Below are 23032 nucleotides of genomic sequence, written 5' to 3'. Positions count from 1 at the left end.
TTTCTAAAAAAAAAATGTGTTTATGGGTGATAATCACGTCTATCATGAAAATAAATATTTTGATCATAACCTCTCCAGTGATTTACTGACATTGAGGGGTTGATATCCTGTAATGCACCTAGTGTTCTATGTGACCGGGTTAGAGATAAAAAGGATAATGCTTCCAATGTTCATAGAAGAATTAGGTAGTAAGCTAGTTGACTAAATGTGTAATCAAACCTTCTCATCCTAGGATTCAAACAATGGCTTTTCTCATTTTGTAATGTATGCCTGTGGATCTTTATGTACTATTGCCTTTAGAAATAACAAATTTTCACAGAGTTAGAAAGCAATAAAATACACTTAACGGTAAATCTTTACTGAGTGTAGTTTAATCTTTCTCTGATACAGAAAGCACTTTATAATTTTATAGTTTCCACAGCCTCATTATCGTGGGTGCCAGGTATTATATCGGCAAAGAGCAGAAGTGATGTTGAATCAAAACTATGTGCTAATAGAATCTCGGACTGGGAGAGATGGATGTGTGTTTACCCATATACATCCCTTTATTTTAAATTAGATATGATTGTTTTCTAGTCTCATTTCCTCCTAGGTTCCCCCCAGCTTCCCCTCCCGCCCCCACCCAGGCTTCTCTACTTTTTCTGAATTTATACATCACTCTCCGTTTCCTTAACAGAAATACAGTTTCAGGCTTTCTCTATGTGAAAACCATGACAAAGTGATTTTATAGCCAGTTCTGAAAGTGACTAAACTTGACAATTGTATTTTATGACAACCTCTGCTTTCATGTCCCCAGCCTACTCTTATATCAGCATTTTTTTTTTTACCCCAAATATGAACAATTTCATATCTCTGCACTGGTTGAAAACAAATCCCTTTACCAGGAAGACATTTTCATGGAGAAGAGCATGCTTCACTTGAGTCACCAGAGCTTTTACACCTTAACTCTGTAATATTCAATTTCTCACTCAACAAGAACCAAAGCCTTTTTTTTTTTTTTTTTTTTTTTTTGGTCGTTTGTGTTCCTAGGGGCTGGGGAAGAATTAGTATTATGGAACTAAACCAGATTAGGGGGGAATGTGAATTAGATTTGGTAACAGATGGTGCTGTGGAAATTAAAGGTTCTTTGCGAATGGAAGCGACAGCAGCTTGTTTCTGTTTTCTCAGTCTCTCCGTTCGTGCGCTTGATAGACGGGTATAAATCACAACAGTCCTGTCTTGACAGCCAATTTCGAGAATTTGATCTGGTTAAAGACATGACTTTCGTGCTCCACTCCCCAAAACCTGCCTCTGCTTTATTTTTACACAGCACCTTGTCATATTTAGAAAAGCAGAGTCACCTGCCTCTCCTTAATGAAATTTTTCTTAATTACAGTTTTAGCTCTTTAGTGTTAATTAATTTTCCATTCAGCCTGAATTTTCATAATATCTCTGAGGGATTTTTCCTTCCCTTTTTTTCCCCACCGTTTTTACTCATGCCTATACTTTTGTTGTTTCTAAAGATGATTTGCACTGTCAGAAGTTTCTATCAGAGGCACTATCTGAGAATCCTAATTACCAAAATCATTATTTGGAAAGAGAAAGGCTTTCACAGGAAGTAGTCAAGTTATCAAATCAGAAAAATATTTAGAGGTGTTGGAAGCAGTCACCCAAAGAGCAGTTATTTCAACAAAATTGTACGAAAAGGTGAGTGACAAGGCTTTTTTTTTTTTTTTTCTTCTTTTTGACTGGTAAGAGCTGCAGAAATGTCTGCCCCATCAGCTAAAATAAACCGCACCAAGTAAAAACATGTGACCGCAATGTGGCCGAACCAGTTTGCGTCTGTGTCGACCTCGTGAGGATCTAGGAAATGTGAATTAAAGTTCAGAGCATCTAAAGGAGAGACTAGACATTCCAAACGCATTGGGTGGACCCTTTACAGCCAGGCCCTCAGGTCTGACCAGCTCGGGAGAAAAGAGCTAAAGTTGCCTCTGACACATCCACGTGGCATTTGGGCACACAACCTATCAAGGAAAAGGAAATAGAAGAGAGGAGGAAAAAAAAAATCACTCCAGAAACGAAGATTCTTTGAGCGAGCAGCTAACAGTTGGTAGAAATGAAGCTTCCTACTGGCAGTCAAATCAAATGTAGTAACAACTCAAGGACTCCCCGCTGCTTGCTGACAGCGTGGTGTCACACACTGGGACAAACACTCACTTAAACACTGATTGCAGAGAATTGCCCTTTCCGCCAACGCCTCCCACCAAAAACGTAACGAGCAAAAAGAACCATTTCTAGGAAAAAACCAAGACTGCTCCCTGGATCCCACCAGATGATCATGGCACTATTTGGCCTTTGGTCACCCGGTGGGAAGGATTCCTCAGTTGACGGTAGTCGCTGTGGTTGCGTTGTTATGTAGCAGGTTGTTGGCTACGTACTCTTTCTTTCTCCTGAAGCAGGTACATGTGCGCACGCGCGTGCACGCACGCACACGCACAAACGTACGCGCGCGCGCGCGCACACACACACGTGCACTGCCCTAAGCGCGAAGCTTGGCTAAGTGCAACAGCAGCCAAGGAAACAAAAGGAAGTTTGGGAAGTGTGCTTTCATGCAATAGCCCTTACTCTCAGTCTCACCTGAGTCACAAGCCAGCATGGGTTTTATCTGAGTAAAATCTTGGGTTGGCCAAAAAGTTCATTTGGGTTTTTTCAGGCCAACCCAGCATAGTTTTTTTTTTTTTTTTTTTTAATGGCAGCAGTTATTTTAGAAAGCACGTGGGCGCATCCTGCCATTTGACAAGGGAGGATGAGGGTCAGAGTGCGGTAGAGACCTGCCTCAGGTCACACAGCACTGGGTCCCCAGCTGGAACCACATTGCTGCTCCTCCCTCTAGCACTGTAAGAAGACACAGTTTGCTGAGAAATGAAAGAGAAGACAGACAAGGTGTGGGAACCCTGGTGTCCTACATTTTTTAATCAGTTTTTCAGAATTGAGACTAAGATTCAGACATTTTTCTCCGCACGTTTATCTTTGGACCTTTGAATGACAAACCACAAGCGAGTCCTTCTCATCTGAAATCCTGGCCTCTCGGTGGCTTCCGCTGTCTTCTCTGGATGGTGTCTCACTGCCGAATAATCTCTTTTACAAAACCCATAATGCTGCAGAACAAATCCTTCGTCATTTCCATGGCTTGAATTAAATATATGTGTATATATACGTTATTTTTCATTGCCTGCAAGGAGTGGCTTGGGTGTTTAAGCTTCACCTTCTCTTCAGGCAACTAGCTCAATGAAATGTTTTCTTTTAAAGAAAGAAGACAGAGGAAGGAGTCTTAGGATTAATAATTAGCTGATTTCCCCTCTTCCACACCTCCCCCCCACTCTCCTACTTCAGCTGAACAACACCTAATACCAACAGAATATCATGGGAACCTCTGCTATCGTAGGTCACCCCCAGACCAGCTGCTTTTGCATCCAGATGTTAACTACTGCAAACTAAGCCATTAAGTTAAAAGTATAAATATAGTTTAACCACTGTCCAACAGGGAAAGATGTGGTTTATTATCTGTGGTGGTACTATGAACCTCCCTCTAACATAGACATGTTCCAAAAGGCTCGAAGCAACCTTTATTTCAACGGTGGTTCCCCCTCAGCTTCTCAGCTGTCTCACCTCTGTGATTCACCCAGCTTCCAGGAACGTTTCAGAGTTCCACTCCAGAGGAACTGGCCTGTCTCTGCAGGCAGCTGGCTTATTGGTCATTGTAATTGCTTTTGCAAAACATTTTCTCAATGAGTAAAGGGTGACATCAATATTATGATCTCAATATCCTTACATCAACTCTTGATAGCATTCTTATTTCCTCTTGCAGCATAGAAAAGAGGACAGGAAAGGGAGATTCAGGCAGCCTCAGCTTTCATTGACCTGGATTTGACTTGTGAACTCCCATCACTGGAGTGTGTGTGTAAAGCATCTATATTCGATTGTTAATTTGTAAAGATCAGTGCATAGACTTTCCATGAGTTGAGCGTCTGTTTATTTCTCCTCTAGCGAGATGCCTTGAGAAGGTCTTCATTGAGCTGTCAGTTCCCCCGCTGTTGTGTCGGCTTTTTCTCTTCGGTGTGCGCCTTGACTGCTTGGAGACAGAATTGTCTGAACACAAGCAAACTTTATTGATCCATATTTCTGTTTGAAAGACCAGAGATTTGTAGAAGGAGGAGACTATTTCTTTTCTCTAGAGAGCTTACTGCAGAGGAGGTCTGCTCATGGCATAGTAAATCTCTAAGACCGAATAAATGTTACTTTCAGCATGTATCCTAAACTTCATTTTGATGATTTATCTTAGGTAGTTTTTTACCCCATACTAACCTTTTTTTTTCTGGCAGGGTTCCCACCTTGTGCCCAGGTCTGTTTCACTCTACCCTGGAGATAGTGATCCAGTCAACACTTGGGCATTTCCTACATCAAGATGTAGAGTACGCAATTCTAAAGCTCTTCTGGGCCTCTGGCTTTTGGCCCCAGGGGAGAAACTTGTGTAAGGAAAGAACTCTCCTTAGGGATTGCAGATGAAATGCTTGTTTTGTGTCTCTTGTGCATCTGAGTTGCTGACTAGACAGTTCTTGACGTCTTCTAATATCCATAGGTGTCCTGGACTTGGGCAGTTGTGAGGATATAGTTAATTAAGCTGCATTAGGGCAAATATACACACTTGTTAAAACACTTAATTTGCCTCAGTAATATTGATTACGTGGCAGAAGTTTGTTTAAACTGAATGGTATTCTTTTCCCCTGCTGTTGCAGTCCTTGAATGCAATCTGTATAATAGCTAATAGCCATCATCAGTTAAATATCATGTTAGTTGTAAAGTAATGTCATAAGAATTGATTTGGACTTGGCAGCGGAGGAGAGCTCTCCCTTCAAAGCCAATGTAGGTGATTAGCCAGAGTTTTAAGCAGAATCATGGTTCATGTAAACTGTGTATATTTTATAGACTTATAGATGCTCTCTATTACGTGAGAGCCCATTATATTAAAGAAAAGCTCAGACAGTTAATTATGCAAAACATCATGTATGCAATTACCCAGTATTATTATGCATTTAACAGTCTTATTGATTTGCCAGTAGCTCGCTTACTGTATTTAGAGCTATAAACAAGGGATGTGCACCCTCAGATTGACATAGGTCCAAGAAAACAAGCTAAGGAGGCATTACACTAGTAAGCGCTCCTGCATCAGGTCAAATCCTTCAATACAGAAACTGTCAACAGCTGTAATGAGCAACACACTGTGATATCACAGGACCATTTCTTTTCCCATTAATAAAGTTTATCAACCAGGAAGCATCAGAAATCACCTGGTAACGCAAACTGAAGCCATTGCAATTTCCAACATCTAAAATAGTCTGGATAACTTAACAAGGCGCTGGGCAGTGGCGTCTGACTAGAATGGCACAGGAAGATAGGACGCAGGCCCTTTCTAACCCATACACTTAGAACAGCCCCAGTGTGAGTAGCCACTTCTCTTTGCTGAGAAGGAATGGAAGCCATTTCCCTTCCTTTGTTTTAGGGACAACAGCAGGAGGAAAAGCACAAGGTTTTATAGGTCTTTCTCTATATCCGGTTGGATGGCCAACCATCCTGGATTGTCTGGACTAAGGAAGTCCCAGGACAGGACATTTCAGTGATTGAATCAGGATAGCCGACCAACCTAATTTCAGAGCAAAGTTGAACACTGGAGCCCTAAAAGCAGATAGGGTTTCAGCAAGGTCCTTCTTGGTCATGGTTTAGCCCTAGGTATGAAATTATATTCCTGGGGTGCTTTCAACGACTGCCCAGAAATGAGTTCCAAGCCTCCTGTTTTTATTTGTCCTAAACTCCTTTGCTTAGTGTAGCACACGTGGCCCTTGACAGAACTGGGAAAGCCTTCAGCTTAGATAGAGGCTCCGATTTGTTACTTGAAGGAGCTGGCCCCTGGTTCCCACACAACTTAGCTGCATCTCTTGTCAGCAACTCAAGCATCAGCTTTGTGGGGAGCTGTTTGCTTACTCTGGTTCTTGACAGAGTAAGTTGCAAAGAGTCTTTTAGACTAAACGCACAAGTTATCTGTTCAAAGAATCAAGAGGCGGCATCACTAAATCATTGTGATCCTGTTATGCAGACCTCTGTTCCTTTCGATGGGCCTCCACATTTATTAAAGAAGACCTAAAATAATATCTAAGTGTGTGTGCATATGTGTGCATGTGTTTTAATCTTTCTGGCGTGTGGGTCAGAATTTACAGTTCCTTCTTTACAATTAATGGTCTCCTTCTGTTAGGTTAGCCAGGCAGACCTGAAGATATTTCTTATTAAAAGAAAAAATCCTCTCTCTTCCTTCCCCAACTAAGCCAGTGTACCTTAATGCAATGATGATATGTTAGACCCAGCAGTTGTCAAAGCAGCGTATTACTGTGATGCCATAATGACACCCTGTCTCTGTAAAGTAGTCATGTTTTCTCAAATCACACGTTGCACCGTTGATTTCTGACATGACACTTCATTCGGTTGCTTTCTCTTTCTTCAGCATCACCATTCTTTGACAATAGCAGCTGGTGCCCATTTTGTTACTAAGTGATTCACATTTTGCCACTTTACTAGAGTGCAATTAGTTGAAGCAGGAGAGGGAAAAAAAAAAGCTCATTGTAAAGTGGCGTGCTTGGAGTTCTTATAACTCAGGCTGCCAGCGGAGCTGCTGGGGTCGTGAGCTTTGAAGCCTGGGCCTCGGGGAGCTGCTGCCTTAGTCTTGGAGGTTTTCTTCTAAAAGCATTAAAACAAAACCCAAAGCCTATAGGCTAATAAAAGCTTCTTATTTTTTGAAATAAAAATACTTAAATATTCAATCTGGTGATTTCCGCAGGTAGAAAACCGACCAATCCTTATAGCTTCATTCCTATTTTGGATAGGTTAAGTGATGAGCAATACGACTTTTTTGGGCCTCTCAGCGCTGTGGCCTCTCCCGTTGCGGAGCACAGGCTCCGGACGCGCAGGCCCAGCGGCCATGGCTCACGGGCCCAGCCGCTCCGCGGCACGTGGGATTTTCCCGGACCGGGGCACGAACCCGTGTCCCCCGCATCGGCAGGCGGACTCTCAACCACTGCGCCACCAGGGAAGCCTAGCAATACGACTTTTGATAACCTTCCTTTCCAACCCTGAAATTCTCTGATTCAGTGAGAGAACTAAGGATTCTGCCTTCTTATTTCTCTCTCTCTCTCTTCTCATATTTGTAAACTTGCAGGTTTGCTGGCTCCATTGTTGTTATGTAAAAATTTGAGATATAAATTGATAAAGTGTTTGGAATTTATAATGATTATGGGTACCTTTTCTGGCCCTTAAGGATGACAAGGAAAAAAATAAACTGGTGAGTTGTTTAGTTGTCATTTATTTAACCTATTTAGGTGTCTGTCACTGAAATAGGTTTAATAAAATTTCAAAAAATCTTGCCTTGGTGTTAAAATCAGGAAGGCCAAAGAAGACCTGTACACATGTGTTGCATTGATGCACCACTTTTGTTAAGGAGGGAAATAAAGTAGAAAACGAACTCAAGTTTGGTATAAAATTCAAAAGATGAAATGCAGCTGCTTATTAGGAACTTTCATTGGGTTGGCCAAAACGTTCGTTCCGGTTTAGATAAAACTAAAAGACACATTTTTAACTTTCACGAGGAACTGTTGAACAATGTATTCACTAACCGAGCGAACTTTTTGGGCAACCCAATAGTTTGGTGAAAGGGTTAATAATAGTTAAGCATATATAAGCCTATGGAACATAGGCTTAAGTCCCTTCTGGACACCTACACATTGCCCAGAATTCACAGCAGTTCACGCACAGTCACGCATTTACCTGGATCTAGGTAGCCTCTCTGAAAACAAGCTTGATAATTAGAATATAAATGGAATATTAACTTACAGATTATCTTGTTTGCCCCTCCAGCAGCAACTTTAATTGATTCTTATTCTCTTTGTCTGTCACTTTCTCCCTATACATGCACACCTGTATGTACAGTTAATCAACTGTCAAAAATTACATTTTTAAATAGTCCAGCAACCAAGAAGTTTTATTTGCCTGATCATTAGTATCTAACACCAAAGATAAATTTTACTCTTGCTAACCCTTAGGCAAGGCTGGGCAAGAAGTTCCTATGTACGGGCTTCCCTAGTGGCGCAGTGGTTGGGAGTCCGCCTGCCGATGCTGGGGACGCGGGTTCGTGCCCCGGTCCGGGAGGATCCCACATGCCGCGGAGCGGCTGGGCCCGTGAGCCATGGCCGCTGAGGCTGCGCGTCCGGAGCCTGAGCTCCGCAACGGGAGAGGCCACAGCAGTGAGAGGCCCGCGTACCGGAAAAAAAAAACAAAACAAACTTCCTATGTTGAGGCAGGATCATCAGAATTGATATATAAATGTGTATATATGTATAATATATATAATAGAACATATATAGAATATATATAGAATACAGAAGACTATACCTCAAACTGTATTGAAAATACTGTCTAAAGCACTGCAATGTCTCTGGCCTCTGGAAGGCTGTTATATCCCTCAAATTTAGTTTCTTATGTGGAAAATAAATGTTATTCTTGACATGGTTATTTCTCCCTCCAGTTTATTCTCAGGGTGTTCACTCAGAGGAGATTTTTAGAAAGTTGCTTCTCTTTTTCCCTTGTGTCTCCCATCATTTCTCTTAAAATAATAAAATAAAAGCAACTCTACATCGCCTTTAAAATACATATTTCCCACATTTTTCCAACACATGTTATTTCTGTTCATAATTCTTAACTAAATTTAGATTTTTATTAATCCAATGTGACCTAAAAGTTCTGCGTTAACAGCACAATGTGGAATTGGGCTTATTCTCTTTGGTTCCAGATAAAGCCATCATCTCGAAAAGGGCTCTTTCTGACAAAAAGGTGTTCTTTTGAAATAAAGTCTTATTCACTACATTCCTCTTAGAGTTAATGTGAATTTTAGTGCCTCTAATTTTAGATTGAAGTGAAGTCTAGAATAAAACCCACCAGCTGACAATTGAATTTATAGATAGTTGTGAATATCTCAGGCTTGAATAATAGAGCTGTAGAATTTCAGAGACAGAGAGGGAGAGAGAATTGAGGCCCACTCTAGTTTTAGGGTATAATGTAATGAGCTAAGTAGTAATTACGAGACAACTGTGTTCTTTCAGATTTCTGTTTCGGTGTCACTGCAAACCCTGGGGAGGGTGACTCAACGGGGTAGCCTTGTAGCCAGCGTGGTGGCTTCTACAGCCACTTTTCCACTCGTGGGCAAGTGTGAAAGTCATAGAGCCTCTGTGTGTGCCAGCGCTACCCCTCTTTGCTTGGCTATTTAAAAAACATCAGTGAACACCTTGAAAAACTCTCTGTTGGCTTCAGGACATTTCCTCGCTGGACTTTGGAGTCAGCCCTGAGTTGAAATCCTGACTCTTCCACTTGCAAACTGGATGACTTTCAGGACATTGTTTGATGTCTGAGGCTCTGTTTCTTAAAGAGTAGTACCTCCCTCACAAGGTTGCCTTGGGGATTAAATGAGGTAATATTTGTAAAGTACTCAGGTCAATGCCTGACATGTAGTAAGCACTTGATAAATGGCAACTCTGTTATTATTTCCACTGGGCAAAAAGGTATTCGTTAAAGAAGCAGTTCACGTCTGAGAAGAAACGTGTAAAACCTACAGCACCGATCCAGCATGTTCACTTTCCTTTACCGCTAGGATGGCCAGACTTGTGTAGGAGAAGAGATTGCCACTGTCCAAAGGCTTCCCTGACCACTTGAACTTCCTGAATTTTCTTGCTTCCATCCAGATTATTGCAGAGTTAGGGGCTGAGATTTTCGAGGAGACAGCTGCCTGGAGACACCCAGTTTTTCAAACACCTTAGCAACATGCCTTTGACACGTAAACACTTGGTGACTTTGCAAATAACCCTTCCATAAATAGGAGGGTGATCCCTGGCCTTGTTTCTCAGTCAAGAGTTCTGCACATTTTAGAAGTCCATGAGAAAAAGCCCGAGGGAAAGAAAATTGGGAGACAATCGAACAGAGACAATCCAAGAAAAGAGAGAGAGAGAAAAGAGGGCCCAGGGAAAGCGTGGTGTGTTTTGTGATCAAGCAGCTCAAAGCAACTCTCCTTGGGAAAAAGAAAAAGATGATAACGGAATGGTGCCTCGCAGGCAGATGGCGAAAGAGTTAATTGTCGTGGCTGTGAGAAATTCAGTGCCAGAGAGAGAAAAGAGGAGCAACCGTGTTTTAGTACCCTAATAACTTCTAACTGTAGTCTAAGGTCATAATGTATGTGCGAGCAGTCCAGTAATTATAAGGTAATAAGTGAAGTGGTAGAGTAAGTGCTTTAAATTAAAAAGAATTTGCAGGGCTGCTGTAAGTCAGTGCCGACCCGCTTTCTTTCAAACGTTGACTTGAGGAAAAGTGCTTAGCCCAGGGTGCAAGCTGGGAGACAAGGAGAGCGATCTATTAATTACGGAGCTCATTAACAGTGACGGGACAAGGCAGCAGATGCGGGAGGGAGCGGACGGACGCCTGGTTCAGGCTGGAGGGGGACATTTTTTCTTTCACTAGCTCTTGAGGAAAGGACAACACAAGTGGGTGGGCGAAAGCAAGAAGATATTTTTGTGGATTTCTCCTTCCTGTTTGCTTTCTTCACATCCTGAGTTTGCTTTACTTTAGAAAGCAGCCCAAAACTTCCAATGGGAAATCTGCTAGGTAAGAGGCAAATTCTTGCTCTGGATGCTTTCTTTGCTCTTGAGACCGCCTTCTCGGAACCGTTCCGTGAGCATTCCCTGATAGGAAATAAACGTATTTTTCTTCGTTTGAAAGTAACACAACAGTGGGGGAAGGGGTCACCCGGAGGAGAGCATGAAATTTGTGCAGTGATAAAATATCATTAGATTTATAGTGAAAGAGATAATTGCATCCCTTCGGTTTTCCTGTGACTACTCCCCCAAATTCGAGTGAATGACCATTACCCTGTAGGATTCCCATAAATCAACTTTCCCCTGGAAAGCAATTATCTAAGTTTGTTTCTCAACTGTCACCTCTCCTTTCTATAGTGGGCTCTCAGAAGGCTCCTAGAGACTTTGCTAAAAGGGGTTTTGCACTATGGAGAACCAGAAAGAAAATAGGACCAATTATATCTTTTCATCTAATTACCTCTTCAGAAATTTAATCACTTAAGGGTCTGACAAAGTAAGAGGGGCAGTCTGTTTCTTCTAGATAAGAGAGAGAGTTTGTTAGATTAGATGCTTCATCATATTTCCTTTTAGGAGGTATGATGTTAAAATTCCAAAGGAAGGGGAGAAAAAGAGACCATGGCAGATCTCATTTTTTCAGGACAAAATTTGATACATCCTTACTTTGCTGAATATGAAGTATCAGGTTTATGGATTCACAGGTATACTGAAGGCTCAAATGGCTTTTAGTGATTCCTCTCTTCAACAGTGGCAAATCGCACATGCAGACACGGACACATGTAAACACATGTACATATTTATTAATCAATGCTGGTGATCATTTCACTGTTTAGTGAGCTCTACAAAATAATCCTTAAATATTGGCTAGCATTTTATCCTTGATGTCTTTCTGTATCGCTAAATGTCTCGGAAATAGAGCAATTTAATTAAAGAGGCAACGGTGATTGAGGATATATTATTCCCTATGTGTCTTAGATCAATAAAAGACACAGTTATGCTTATGGAAGCGTGCTGACAAACAGTAATTACAGAGCTGAGGAATCATCTGTTCGGTCTTGACAATAAAAGTTTAGTTCTGCTCATAATAAAATGACTGCAACATCAGAAAATAGAAGAGAAAAGTAGAGTGAGGATAAGGGTAATTTTAGAAGTGATATGGACTTTGCAAATTACTCCTCTTCCGTGGATAAATTTAGAATCTAGAGAGTTGATTTAGATATTGACAGTGCTTCTCCAAGAGAAAGGTAAAATGAAAGGAACTGGATCCCTTAGAGCTTTTGTTTATGGCCTGTCTGGGCACTTTGATGTAACCCTGTCATGCCCTTATGCTGATTACCTTGTTGTAGAACAAGAGATATTGACTAGAGAATGATATGTAGTCCCTAGTTCTTAGGCAGCGCACTCTCAGAGAGCAATGTCTTTAACGTATGAATTCTTCTCTCTTTTTTTTGTTCTCCTTTCGATCCTTTTTTTTTCACTTTCTCTATTTCTTCACCTTCTCTTTGTTTTGACTTCTTTTGGTATCTGTGTTTGACACTCTTTCCTCTTTCTCTCTCTGTTTGCACCTCCCTAAACCTCAGGCTTCTCTGCAGAATGTCAAACAAAGATCGACACATTGATTCCAGCTGTTCGTCCTTCATCAAGACGGAACCCTCCAGCCCAGCCTCCCTGACGGACAGCGTCAACCACCACAGCCCAGGTGGCTCTTCAGACGCCAGCGGGAGCTACAGTTCAACCATGAATGGCCATCAGAACGGACTTGACTCGCCACCTCTCTACCCTTCTGCTCCTATCCTAGGAGGGAGTGGGCCTGTCCGGAAACTGTACGATGACTGCTCCAGCACCATTGTTGAAGACCCTCAGACCAAGTGCGAATACATGCTCAACTCGATGCCCAAGAGACTGTGTTTAGTGTGCGGTGACATCGCGTCCGGGTACCACTATGGGGTAGCATCCTGTGAAGCCTGCAAGGCGTTCTTCAAGAGGACGATTCAAGGTGAGTGAGGGTTGCACCTGGCGATACCCGCCCTCCTCCAGCCTCATGTGATGGTGGGTTGGTTGGTTTTCGTGGTTCTGGTCCTTGTTGAAGTTGTGCATTCTTCATTCTATCTTGAGTACAAAATAGAAAGAGGTTAACATGGATAGTGGGGGATTTGTAGAATAGACTCCACCCCCCCACCCCCATATGTTCCCTATCAATTCCACGTTTACTATCAAGCTCTAAAGATGGAATGATAATAAGCTATAGGTGGAGTTTAAAAGAGCACAGCTGTTCTTAGAGCAGTGGGGGTCTGGATAGCAACTGAACCGATGCTCACTGGATAAATAGTGCTTTTACCCCTTCTGTTCTTCCTATAGCTAAAATGATCACTATTTTAGACCAGTGGTTTTCAAACTAGAGTGTGCATCAACCCTGCCTGGAGAGCTTGTGAAAATGCAGATCACCCACTCCCAGAGCTTCTGATTCATTACATCTGTCTTGGGTAGGGGGTCTGAAAATTTATATTTCTAACAAATTTTCAGATGATGCTGATTTTGCTGGTCCAGGAACTACACTTTTGAGAATCACTTCTCTAAACAAATTTAATTTTCCACGCCCTTCCTTCTTTTCCTGTGGTTGGATGTACTTTCCCCACCTTTTTAATAAATTTGTATGAAAAAGCTTCCAAACTGTACCAAAATATAAAATATGCCTCCAACGTATGTAAGACATACCCAAACCTTTATAGATCTCCGGATTTATAAATAACAATGTTTTTTCCCGCCGAAAAATGTAGAGAAACATGACTGAAATTTGTATGTGACCCTTTAAACTAGGAATCCACAAATACAAAACTCAGCTCTTTTTCGATGCTATAGATATGTATCTTACAGAAAATTATATTTGGCTTGTTTAGATCCTTTGTGATACACTTTTGAAGAAAATAGAGGAAGGAAAGAATCATTGTTTATTGAGGATCCCCGGCACGGCAGTGATTCTATTCTGCTCTGCTCCGTGGTTTACAAAGTGTATCTTCTGGGAATGTCCTGGCAGTCCAGTGGTTAGGACTCCACGCTTGCACTGCTGAGGGCGCGCATTCACTCTTTAGTCGGGGAACTGAGATTCCACAAACCACGTAGCATGGCCCAAACAAAAATACCTAAAATGTATCTTCTTAATCAGTTATAGATACAAGTGTGTTTTCCCTCACGTCAGTGGTTCTCAACCTTGCAGGCTCACTGGAGTCACCTGGAGACATACAAAAAATACTGCTGCCTAGGCTCATACCCCCAAATTCAGAAGTAATTGGCCTTGGGTGCAGCCAGGGCAAGCGGGGATTTATGAAAGCTTCCTAGTTAGCTAATGCTTCATCTAAAGCCGAGGTTAAGAACCACTGCACTCTACCGTGCTGTGTTCTGTGACAGTGCTTCTGAAAGTGTGGCCGCTACCAGTATCACCAGGGAATTTGTTAGAAATGCAGATGCCCGTCCTTCATCCCAGATTACCTCCGTCAGAATCCCTGGGGGAGGGCCCAGCAATTTGTGCTTTGCCAAGCCCTCCAGGTGACTAATGCTCACCCGAGTTTGAGAACCACAGCTCTATTACCGTGCTGCTGCTGATTTACCGCTGACAACTCTTCTTTGTCATCTACTGGTCCCTTGTTGGACATAGCTGAAATCAGTTTAATAGCTGTGTGACATGCTTACTGGATTTTAAAGTGCAAAGGAGATGATGTTTGTTTGTTAAACTCTAATCCTTCTACATGTTTTAACAAAAGGTGATTCTGAACCCCTTTATGAGCACAGAAAGTAATCTCTTTCCTTTTAAGAGCATGTGGGCGGGCAAGTCTTTTCACCCAGTAGCACTGAAGATCATAGCGATTGTCCTTAGTGGAACAGGTGGTACCATCTCCCATTGCTCTTGTGCTATTTATTACATAATCACTTCCTTGATCTGTGGCTGATGAATACATAGTTAGAGTTAAAGTGCACAGTTGTTCAAGATATCATAACTCTTACATAATAGAGTGGATCTATCAGCCTAATCTCTTCTTGGCCTTTCACAGTTTTAACGAAAGAACACAAGCCAAGTTAGTGTGGCGTGTGTATGAATTACCTAAATATTTTAATAGCTGCAGCTTCAGATTTAATGGATCATCATAGCCATGTTTTATTAGCATTTTCTTACAAAAATCCTTTATCCACTGGATCTTTATCTTCTCTCTTCTCATTTATAAACTGAAGGCGTTACTACCTACCTCAAGGAATGCTTCTGGATAAAGTGAAATACAAAATCACATGTAAAGTGAGTAAATAAAAACAATGACGATCTGTATGCGAAGCTTCCTCTCACTCTGGGGCATTTGAAAGTACCTCTTCAGCCTGCTTACTAGATTGCAAAACTTGAGAATGAAAACACACATCAAATCTTGGTGTTCTTACCAGCCATTGTCCAACAGTATTAGAATATGGATGCTGCAGAGCATCTCAAATTTAAACTGTTAGTAATTTGATTTTGCTAACTCAGTTTACACAGCTTGGGGTCTAACCACACAAAGATAAGGGAGTGTTTGGGGATAAAGTAACAAATACTGTGTACACTGGTATAAGCAAAATGGTCTCAATAGGAAAATCACTCCCATTCACTCAACAAATATTGACTAAAAACGTCCTGTGGGCCTGGCACTGTGCTGGCCTGAGATTCAGCTTAGCAACGCTTTATGATAGCTTGGTTCCCACAGGTTTGTGGATTGCAGTGAATTCCTCCTATAAGTGTCTCCTGCTTTGAGGGAGTACCAAAGTTTTTTGTTGTGGGAGGGGTGATTGAAACAACTGTGATCCTCGGTATATTTTCCAAAGATAGGACGACTATGAGAAAACATTTCCTGACAGTTGTTTAAAAAAAAAAAAAAAGAAAAGAAATCCTATCGCTTAGCTATTAATAACCATGCAATAGTTACTTACCGAGCGATCCCTGGAATAGAACAGTTGGACTTCTCTCGCTGAGTCTTCCTTAGGATGCTGCAATGCTACCAAAAGCCTCACAGGGTGAGCCACAGGGTGATTCTTGGCACTGATGTACAGTGCTCAGCTCTACTCCATACTGGAGACCGCAACTTTCAAGGATTTCGAGCAGCAGACAGAAATGTCACTGTCCAGATTAGCACTCTGGGCTTGCCCACCTGGCTGTGCTTGTAGCTGGCAGCTGGGTGGTACTCCTGCTGCCCTGCTACCCCGCTAGCTACAAAAGCGGGCATCGCGCCGAGGTGCTCACTTAGCCCCAGAAAGGCAGTGAGGCAAATAAAGGGATTAAATTGTGAAAGTGTCATGTAATAATTAGGGTGGTAATTGTAAGGGAGATTGGAACAGCCCCTCCTTCCTCTGGCCAACTAGTGATAGCGATTCAACTCGGAAGATGTTGAAACTGGCCGAATCTGTTGCATCATCGCAGATGCTTAGTGTGATGTGGAAGGGACCATAGAATCCATTCTCATGCCTTGAGGCAGCATTGCAGCCAAACCCTCCTTGACCAATGGTAGTGTTTCCCTTCCCTCCCTTAAAGCTCTCCCACAGAATGAGAAAGGATTATGCAGCTGCCCTTAAGAACAAGTCTTTCCACCGTCTCATAGCCCCTATGGCCAAGGGGCTAAGTGTGGCTTCCTGGTTCAGCTCTTATTGACTTGACTAAGGGACATATATAGTCAAAGCCATAGTCATGAGAATATTCCTCTTTAGAATTTTTATTTCTTGTTTTAATAATTTAAGATTGGGGCTTCCCTGGTGGCGCAGTGGTTGAGAGTCCACCTGCCGATGCAGGGGACACGGGTTCGTGCCCCGGTCCGGGAAGATCCCACGTGCCGCGGAGCGGCTGGGCCCGTGAGCCATGGCCGCTGAGCCTGCGCGTCTGGAGCCTGTGCTCCGCAATGGGAGAGGCCACAGCAGTGAGAGGCCCGCGTACCACAAAAAAAAAAAAAAAAAAAAATTAAGATTGGTTATCCAATACGTAATACATTTTAATAGTTGGACAAAATACTTATTAAATTTAGAGCCAAAAGAACATATATCCAGAGCACCTCTTGCAAAAAGTAGTGAGAATTGTTCTTTTCAAAGCTGAATGTGATATTAGTTGTGAAAGGCAATTAATCATACATTTCAGTAAAAGTCAACCAGAAAGGCATATTGTATTTATTGACTGTTTCCAAGTTATCATTGGAAAACTATTGAATTAGGTCTACACTTAGGTAAAAGTCAAAGTTTTGGAAGGTTTTAGTTTGCTTTTTCCTTTCTTTTCTTTTCTGACCAAAAACTTTTTAGAGGATTTTGACTGTTCTTTCATCCCACAGGGTTACAATGGCAGCAGTGATTTCATTGTCGTTTTCTAGGCTTATTAATTTTTTTGCTTGTTTGTTTTGTTTTGTTTTGTTTTTTGCAGTACGTGGGCCTCTCACTGTTGTGGCCTCTCCCGTTGTGGAGCACAGGCTCAGCGGCCATGGCTCATGGGCCCAGCCACTCCGCGGCACGTGGGATCTTCCCGGACCAGGGCAGGAACCCACATCCCCTGCATTGGCAGGCGGGCTCTCAACCACTGGGCCACCAGGGAAGCCCCTAGGCTTATTAATTTTTGTGTGTGATATCGTTATTCTGATTTTTTTTTCTAATTCTAGTTTGGCCTTAATTCATAAATGAGTGGGAATTTTTTTTTTTTTTTGGTAACTTCTCATTAAGAGTTTTCCCTGGATTCTTGTTAAGGAGGTTTTATATCCCCCCAAAGTCAATATATGTTTCATTATTTAATTCACAAAACACTAACCCCCTGAAGATTTTATGTCTATATAAGAATATGGAAAATAAATTGTATATATTTATTAATATAACCATTTCCACCGTTCATTCTTGTGCTAGAAATATGGCATTCCCCCCTCTTTTAATAAGAGTATATTATATATTTTAAAAATAGGGGATTATATTTTTTAAAATATTCATTGTAGCATGGGCTTTGGATTCATATAAAACCAGGTCCAAGTCTTAGCCACTTACCTGCTGAGAGGCCATAACTTCTCTGTGCCTCCCTTCCCCAGGTGGTAAGGATTAAATGAAGAGACTGTCAAAGCGTCTGGCCCATAGCAAGGGCTCAATAATTGATTGACTCTGGTTGATATTGGCAGTATGACTGGGTTATTCAAGCTTTGGGTGGTTCAAATAAATACTCTATAGGACAAATAGATGTCTTTGATGCTAAACTAGAAGGACCTGTGAGCTTCTCAGCTCACAGCTACCCCCCTTTTGCTCTGATAATAAACTTTCTCTCCCTATAGCCATTTTTCACAATAGTGCCCTTTTATATTAGAAGGCATTTAGGTGGGCCGATTGGAAATTTGATTGGTTTTATATAGTTTGTTTTGTTTTTTGTTTTTTGACTGTGCTGCTCCGCTGGTGGCATCTTAATTTCCTGACCAGGGATTGAACCCAGGCCCTCGGCAGTTAAAGCACCAAGTCTCCTAACCACTGGCCTACCAGGGAATTGCCCTGGTTTTATGTAGTTTTCTGGTGATCAATTTTTTTTTTTTTTTCTGTGACTGTGGAGGGAGGTAAATCAGAAAGGGAACCTGAATCTTAGCACTTGAGTAAAATATCCCAATTAAGCTTTGAATGTGGGTTTCAGGAAATAAAAAAGCAGAATGTCTTTGCAGCGTGAAATCTAGGAGAGACCATCATGAGAATCAGGTCCACTGTGGATGTTCATGGGACCTGATACAGTGTACAGCCACATAGTGTGTATGTAAATATGTAAGCGTTTGTAAATTAAGATAACAAACTGCTAAGTCAAATATGTTCTGTTCTCTTATTTGACAAATGTGCCTTCACAATGGCCTGGGAGGCTAGCTTGGCATTTTAAATTCTTAGACTCCTAGGAGTTTTGTGTCAGAAAGAGCCAGTAGAAGGAGAGCCAGCTTTTAGCTTGCAGCCCAGCCCATTTCTCTACCTTCCCCTCTGCCTTCCATCATGGCTGGTACATAGTGTGGACTCCCCTGCCCCCATGTCCAAGGCCCATCCACCCCTTCCTAACAGCTGCACCTTGACCACGCACAGGCCTCGTAATGTGCACTCTGGCACTGCAGTCCAGCCCAGGCCATCTTCCAGAGGAGCAACTCAGGGAAGAGGGCCATGCAGATCCTGGAACGGGGTTTGTAGGGGTCTATCCTGGGAATTCGGGAGTCCCGGGTACTGGGGTTCACGCAGTACAAGGGGAGCTTGTCTCCTTAGCCTGTGGAAGGTCTTGCACCATGATACTTTCTAAAGCCCAGGGCTTTCAGGTGGGGGGCTCTCCTAGTCTGAGTCTAAAGGTGACACCGATAAGAGCCTAAATCTCACCTTAAACATAGTGCATTAAGAGGAGGAAGGCATATGCTAAAGGTGCATGGGCACAGTCTCTGGGTCTGCTGTTTTCCACCCTGAATTGTTGACTCCTTCCTGAAGTAGACGGCTTAGTCCTAGAGTACCTTTCCTGGATGTAGCATTTTCTTTGCCGTCATGTGCTATTTTAGTCTCAGAATAGAATATTTGCAGCACTGGCGGAAATAACTTACAAATTGAGTGTCTGTACATCATATGAAACTTACCAAGGAAAATAATAAGGTATTATCTGTTTAACTTAAATAGCATTTAGAGAAAATAACTTACCCGGTTTGTACGTAGCATCTTTAAAACGAATAAGTTCTAAAAGTAAAATCCAAAATAATATGGAATTGTCTAAATTGACTTAAAGAATCTCAGTGATTATCAGTTTGGATGCAGTAGTAAATTAAATATTGAGGTGCTATTTTCAAAAGAAATATTGTCTAAACCTCATTTGCTTTAACTCCGAGCTTGCTTTTGTTATATTTAATTGACTTTTCCATTTTTCCTTGCATTTGATGCCAATTTTGTCTGAGTTTTTGAAATGCATGAATGTTGCCAAGTTATCAATGAGAAATATTATTATCCTGCTATTTTAATTGTTAGCTTCAGTGTTTATTTTAATAGTAAAATTTAGTATTGCAGACTTTCTTTGTGGGTAAAGAATATATATTATGCGAATTGATATTTTAGGAAACAGCACAGTTTACAGTTTGATCTCTCTCAGTTTTAACTTAGTGGACCCACTTCTCAGGATAAATGAGTAGTGATTCCTTTTTCATGGTTTGTTCTGACTTTTAGGAATTGGCCTAAATTGTCATCACTTCTCAGGTTGTTGAAGAGCTAATGGTAACAAAATTCTTCTATAAAGGACCAGAGAGTAAAACAGATAGTAAATATCTTAGGACCTGTAGGTCACATGCCTTCTCTGTCATGTACTCAGTTTTGCTTTGTTTTATTTTTTAAGCTGTTTAAGGATATAAAAACCACGCTGAGCTTGAGGTCATACCAAAACAAACCTAGGGCTAGATTTGAAGGCGGGCCCTAGTTTGGGTAGCTGCTAGACTAAAACACCCTCACTTCATCTTCCTCGTAGGCAACAATGACTGCCAGGACTTTCATATCAGAGGGCTTTCTGGACAGCTTTGCATGCATATCATTTATTTAAATTGAAAGCAAGGTCTCTATCGTGATGATTTTTTTAGGCTATTATCTCAGTTTTCAGATTTTTTTTTTTTTCCCGGAATTAGAATTTTCTAGCCTCTTTTCACTGTTCACTATGACCTACACATGTGTGTATCAGCCAGCTAATCAGAAAACAGAATCAATGTAAATGAAAATAAAGTAGCATTTAGAGTCACTGACAAAAAGTTGGATCTTGGTTGTATAAAATAAGAGTGATGAATTTTCAGAGATTAAATTGCATGGTTGGTCTTTGATCAGGGAAAAGAAAAGAGAAGAAAATTTAATGATCCCCACTATTTTTTTTTGGTCCTTCAGATGTTAGGAACTCACATTTGCAACACTGGCATCTCTGGTATCATTTACATGTTTATTAAACACATTGCATTATGTTACTGTATTTTGAAAGTCATTTAAAATCAACATATTTTAACCTCCTGAGAGGGTATATTGTCCAGTTGGGTGACAGTAGATAGGAACCTATCCCATGTAAGGGGTATATGCCAGTGGCATTCAAGGAGGAAAAGAATTTGCAATGAAACTTTTTTATGCCATGGTAAAAAGTCCAACTGTAGTTCACTGTCAAATTAGTGAGATTGGATAATTAGTCAAGTTAGGCAGACACAGTTAACTTTCCTAAGCAATATGTTTGCAAAACGAGTGACCCTGTCTTCTCCTGTCTATGTTATTTCACAATGGTTGGGAAGAAATTATAGTATGCGTTTTATGATCCTCTGGTAAATGACATTGCATTTATTTGTATTTATTAACAAAAGAGGGGCTTCCCTGGTGGCGCAGTGGTTGAGAGTCCGCCTGCCGATGCAGGGGACACGGGTTCGTGCCCCGGTCCGGGAGGATCCCACGTGCCGCGGAGCGGCTGGGCCCGTGAGCCGTGGCCGCTGCGCCTGCGCGTCCGGAGCCTGTGCTCCGCAACGGGAGAGGCCACAACAGTGAGAGGCCCGCGTACCGCAAAAAAAAAAGAAATACAAAACAAAACAAAAAAGATGTAGTAGTAATATCGCTAATTCTTAAAAGTGCAATAGTTACAATTAATAAAAGGACAAGCTTGTTAGTAATTTTTTAAAACTTAGTTCTACTTTCACACTTTAAATCAATTTCTAATATATCTGTAATATTAGTATATTCTCCATTGACTCTACTCTGATATGGCCTACATTGTAGAATCAAAACAAATAAGAATGTTATTCTGGGTTATCTTTACATACTTAAGAGGCTATGCTCTCTCTCTTTTTAAAATTTTTGTAAACTATTTTTTCTTAAAAAAACCCCTCTGTACTCAGAAAATAACATCCATTTCCCATGGTTCACCTGAGCCAGTGTCCTCAGAAGTAGGAGCCAGGAAGGAAAGGGGCTCCCAGGTGCTGGTTGCAGGTGGAGCTGGCGTGAGAACTGGCGCCCTCTGTGGTTCCAGTGACCTGATCCACCTGTGCCATCCATGCCTATCTGTTCCTGATAAAGTCGCTTTCTTACGGGAAAGGAAGCACGTGCATTACCACCTCCTCCAGGGAATTTGTTGGCGAGTAATTCTCTTTTCCTAGCCTGCCCCAGCCTACCACTGGTCCAATCCACAGCCTCTCCCAGCACTCCACACCAGTTCTTCCAGCAAGTCACTGGTGAGAAGGAAGTCTGTGTTGTTTACATGCTCAGGTCCGAAGGACTTCATGGATCGGTTCTAATTCATTCTTTAAAAACCCCATTTACTTTCTTATCTGTTAGCTAGGTGGATTTTTGCATCTGTGATGGGACTTCTTAGGTAGTAGGGTGTGGCTGATACTTTGCCTGCAGACAACTGGACTTGTATCCAGGTCACCCTGGTATTATCTGATGACTGTTTTGATGAAGAGGCTGGAGGCTGTTCTTTGATGACAAGATGAGCTCCCAAGAAATGGTATCAGTACCTCTCTTAACATTCTAATAGCTTTCATTCTTTCCTCTTGCTTCTCCCTCACTCCGAACCAAGCCCTGACAAATAACGCTGTTTCGTTCAGAGAATAACCAATAAATTACATTGTTAGCATGGCCTCCGTCTACAGAGCATCATATTAAATGCTTGAGCACAAATAGGAGGAAAGATACATTGTACTTCATATTTTTCAAAGTGCACGCTTTAACATACGTTAAAGTAATTACATGATAAGATCCTTTTTCCCCATAAGTTCAGAATTGGTTCTGGCTGAATCCAGGTAGGATACACTAAAATGTTCACCCTAAAGGTAGGAAAGAAAACCAAAAAAAATGAGTGACGAGGGTTCTGCTGTCTGAAGTTCCTATAGATGCGAACGTGGGTCACTTTTGGGGGTAGTCAGTTGCAGGAGTATATGTCTCAATATGATTTGAATCCTGAGGATTTGTTCCTTGTTAGAATTCAGGTTTTGGAAGCTGTGAGACAGGTTGTGAGGAATGGCGGGGTGGCTTTCAGTGGCGTGGGCCAGAATTTGTTTTCTTTACTGGTACAGCCCAAGGCAATGATTCATTTTTCTGATATATTACTTGCTAAATTTAGATAACATCATAGAAGTGATAAAGTATACGCAGGGCAGGGCTTTAATTAACTTTCTTTTGAAGTTGCTTTAAGTTGGTGGGATTCAGCAGGCCTGGTCATTGGAGTTTTATTACACCATTTCAGAAGTTTTACCTGAAAGCAAAATTAGGTAATGGATGCTGGTAAAGTATGCTGGTTTATACGTAAATGTAAGTTTATATGTAAAAGAAATGATATTCCAACATATTTTTTATTT

General features: G+C 41.5%; 1 protein-coding gene across 35 annotated transcripts in view; it reads left to right on the top strand.

Moving 5' to 3' along the window:
* ESRRG (estrogen related receptor gamma) overlaps window positions 1-23032 on the top strand; it is a 645982-nt gene that overhangs the window by 456812 nt on the left and 166138 nt on the right. For all 35 annotated transcript variants that reach the window (XM_067027629.1, XM_067027575.1, XM_067027635.1 and 32 more), the window contains one exon: window positions 12296-12711. In XM_067027629.1, the coding sequence (XP_066883730.1) occupies window positions 12296-12711 (416 nt within the window). The remainder of the gene's footprint in view (window positions 1-12295; window positions 12712-23032) is intronic.

Source organism: Kogia breviceps, chromosome 1 (genome assembly GCF_026419965.1).
Source record: "Kogia breviceps isolate mKogBre1 chromosome 1, mKogBre1 haplotype 1, whole genome shotgun sequence".
NCBI lineage: Eukaryota > Metazoa > Chordata > Mammalia > Artiodactyla > Physeteridae > Kogia > Kogia breviceps.
The sequence above is the reverse complement of the archived record's forward strand: the minus strand, read 5'-3'. Positions and strand labels throughout refer to the sequence as shown.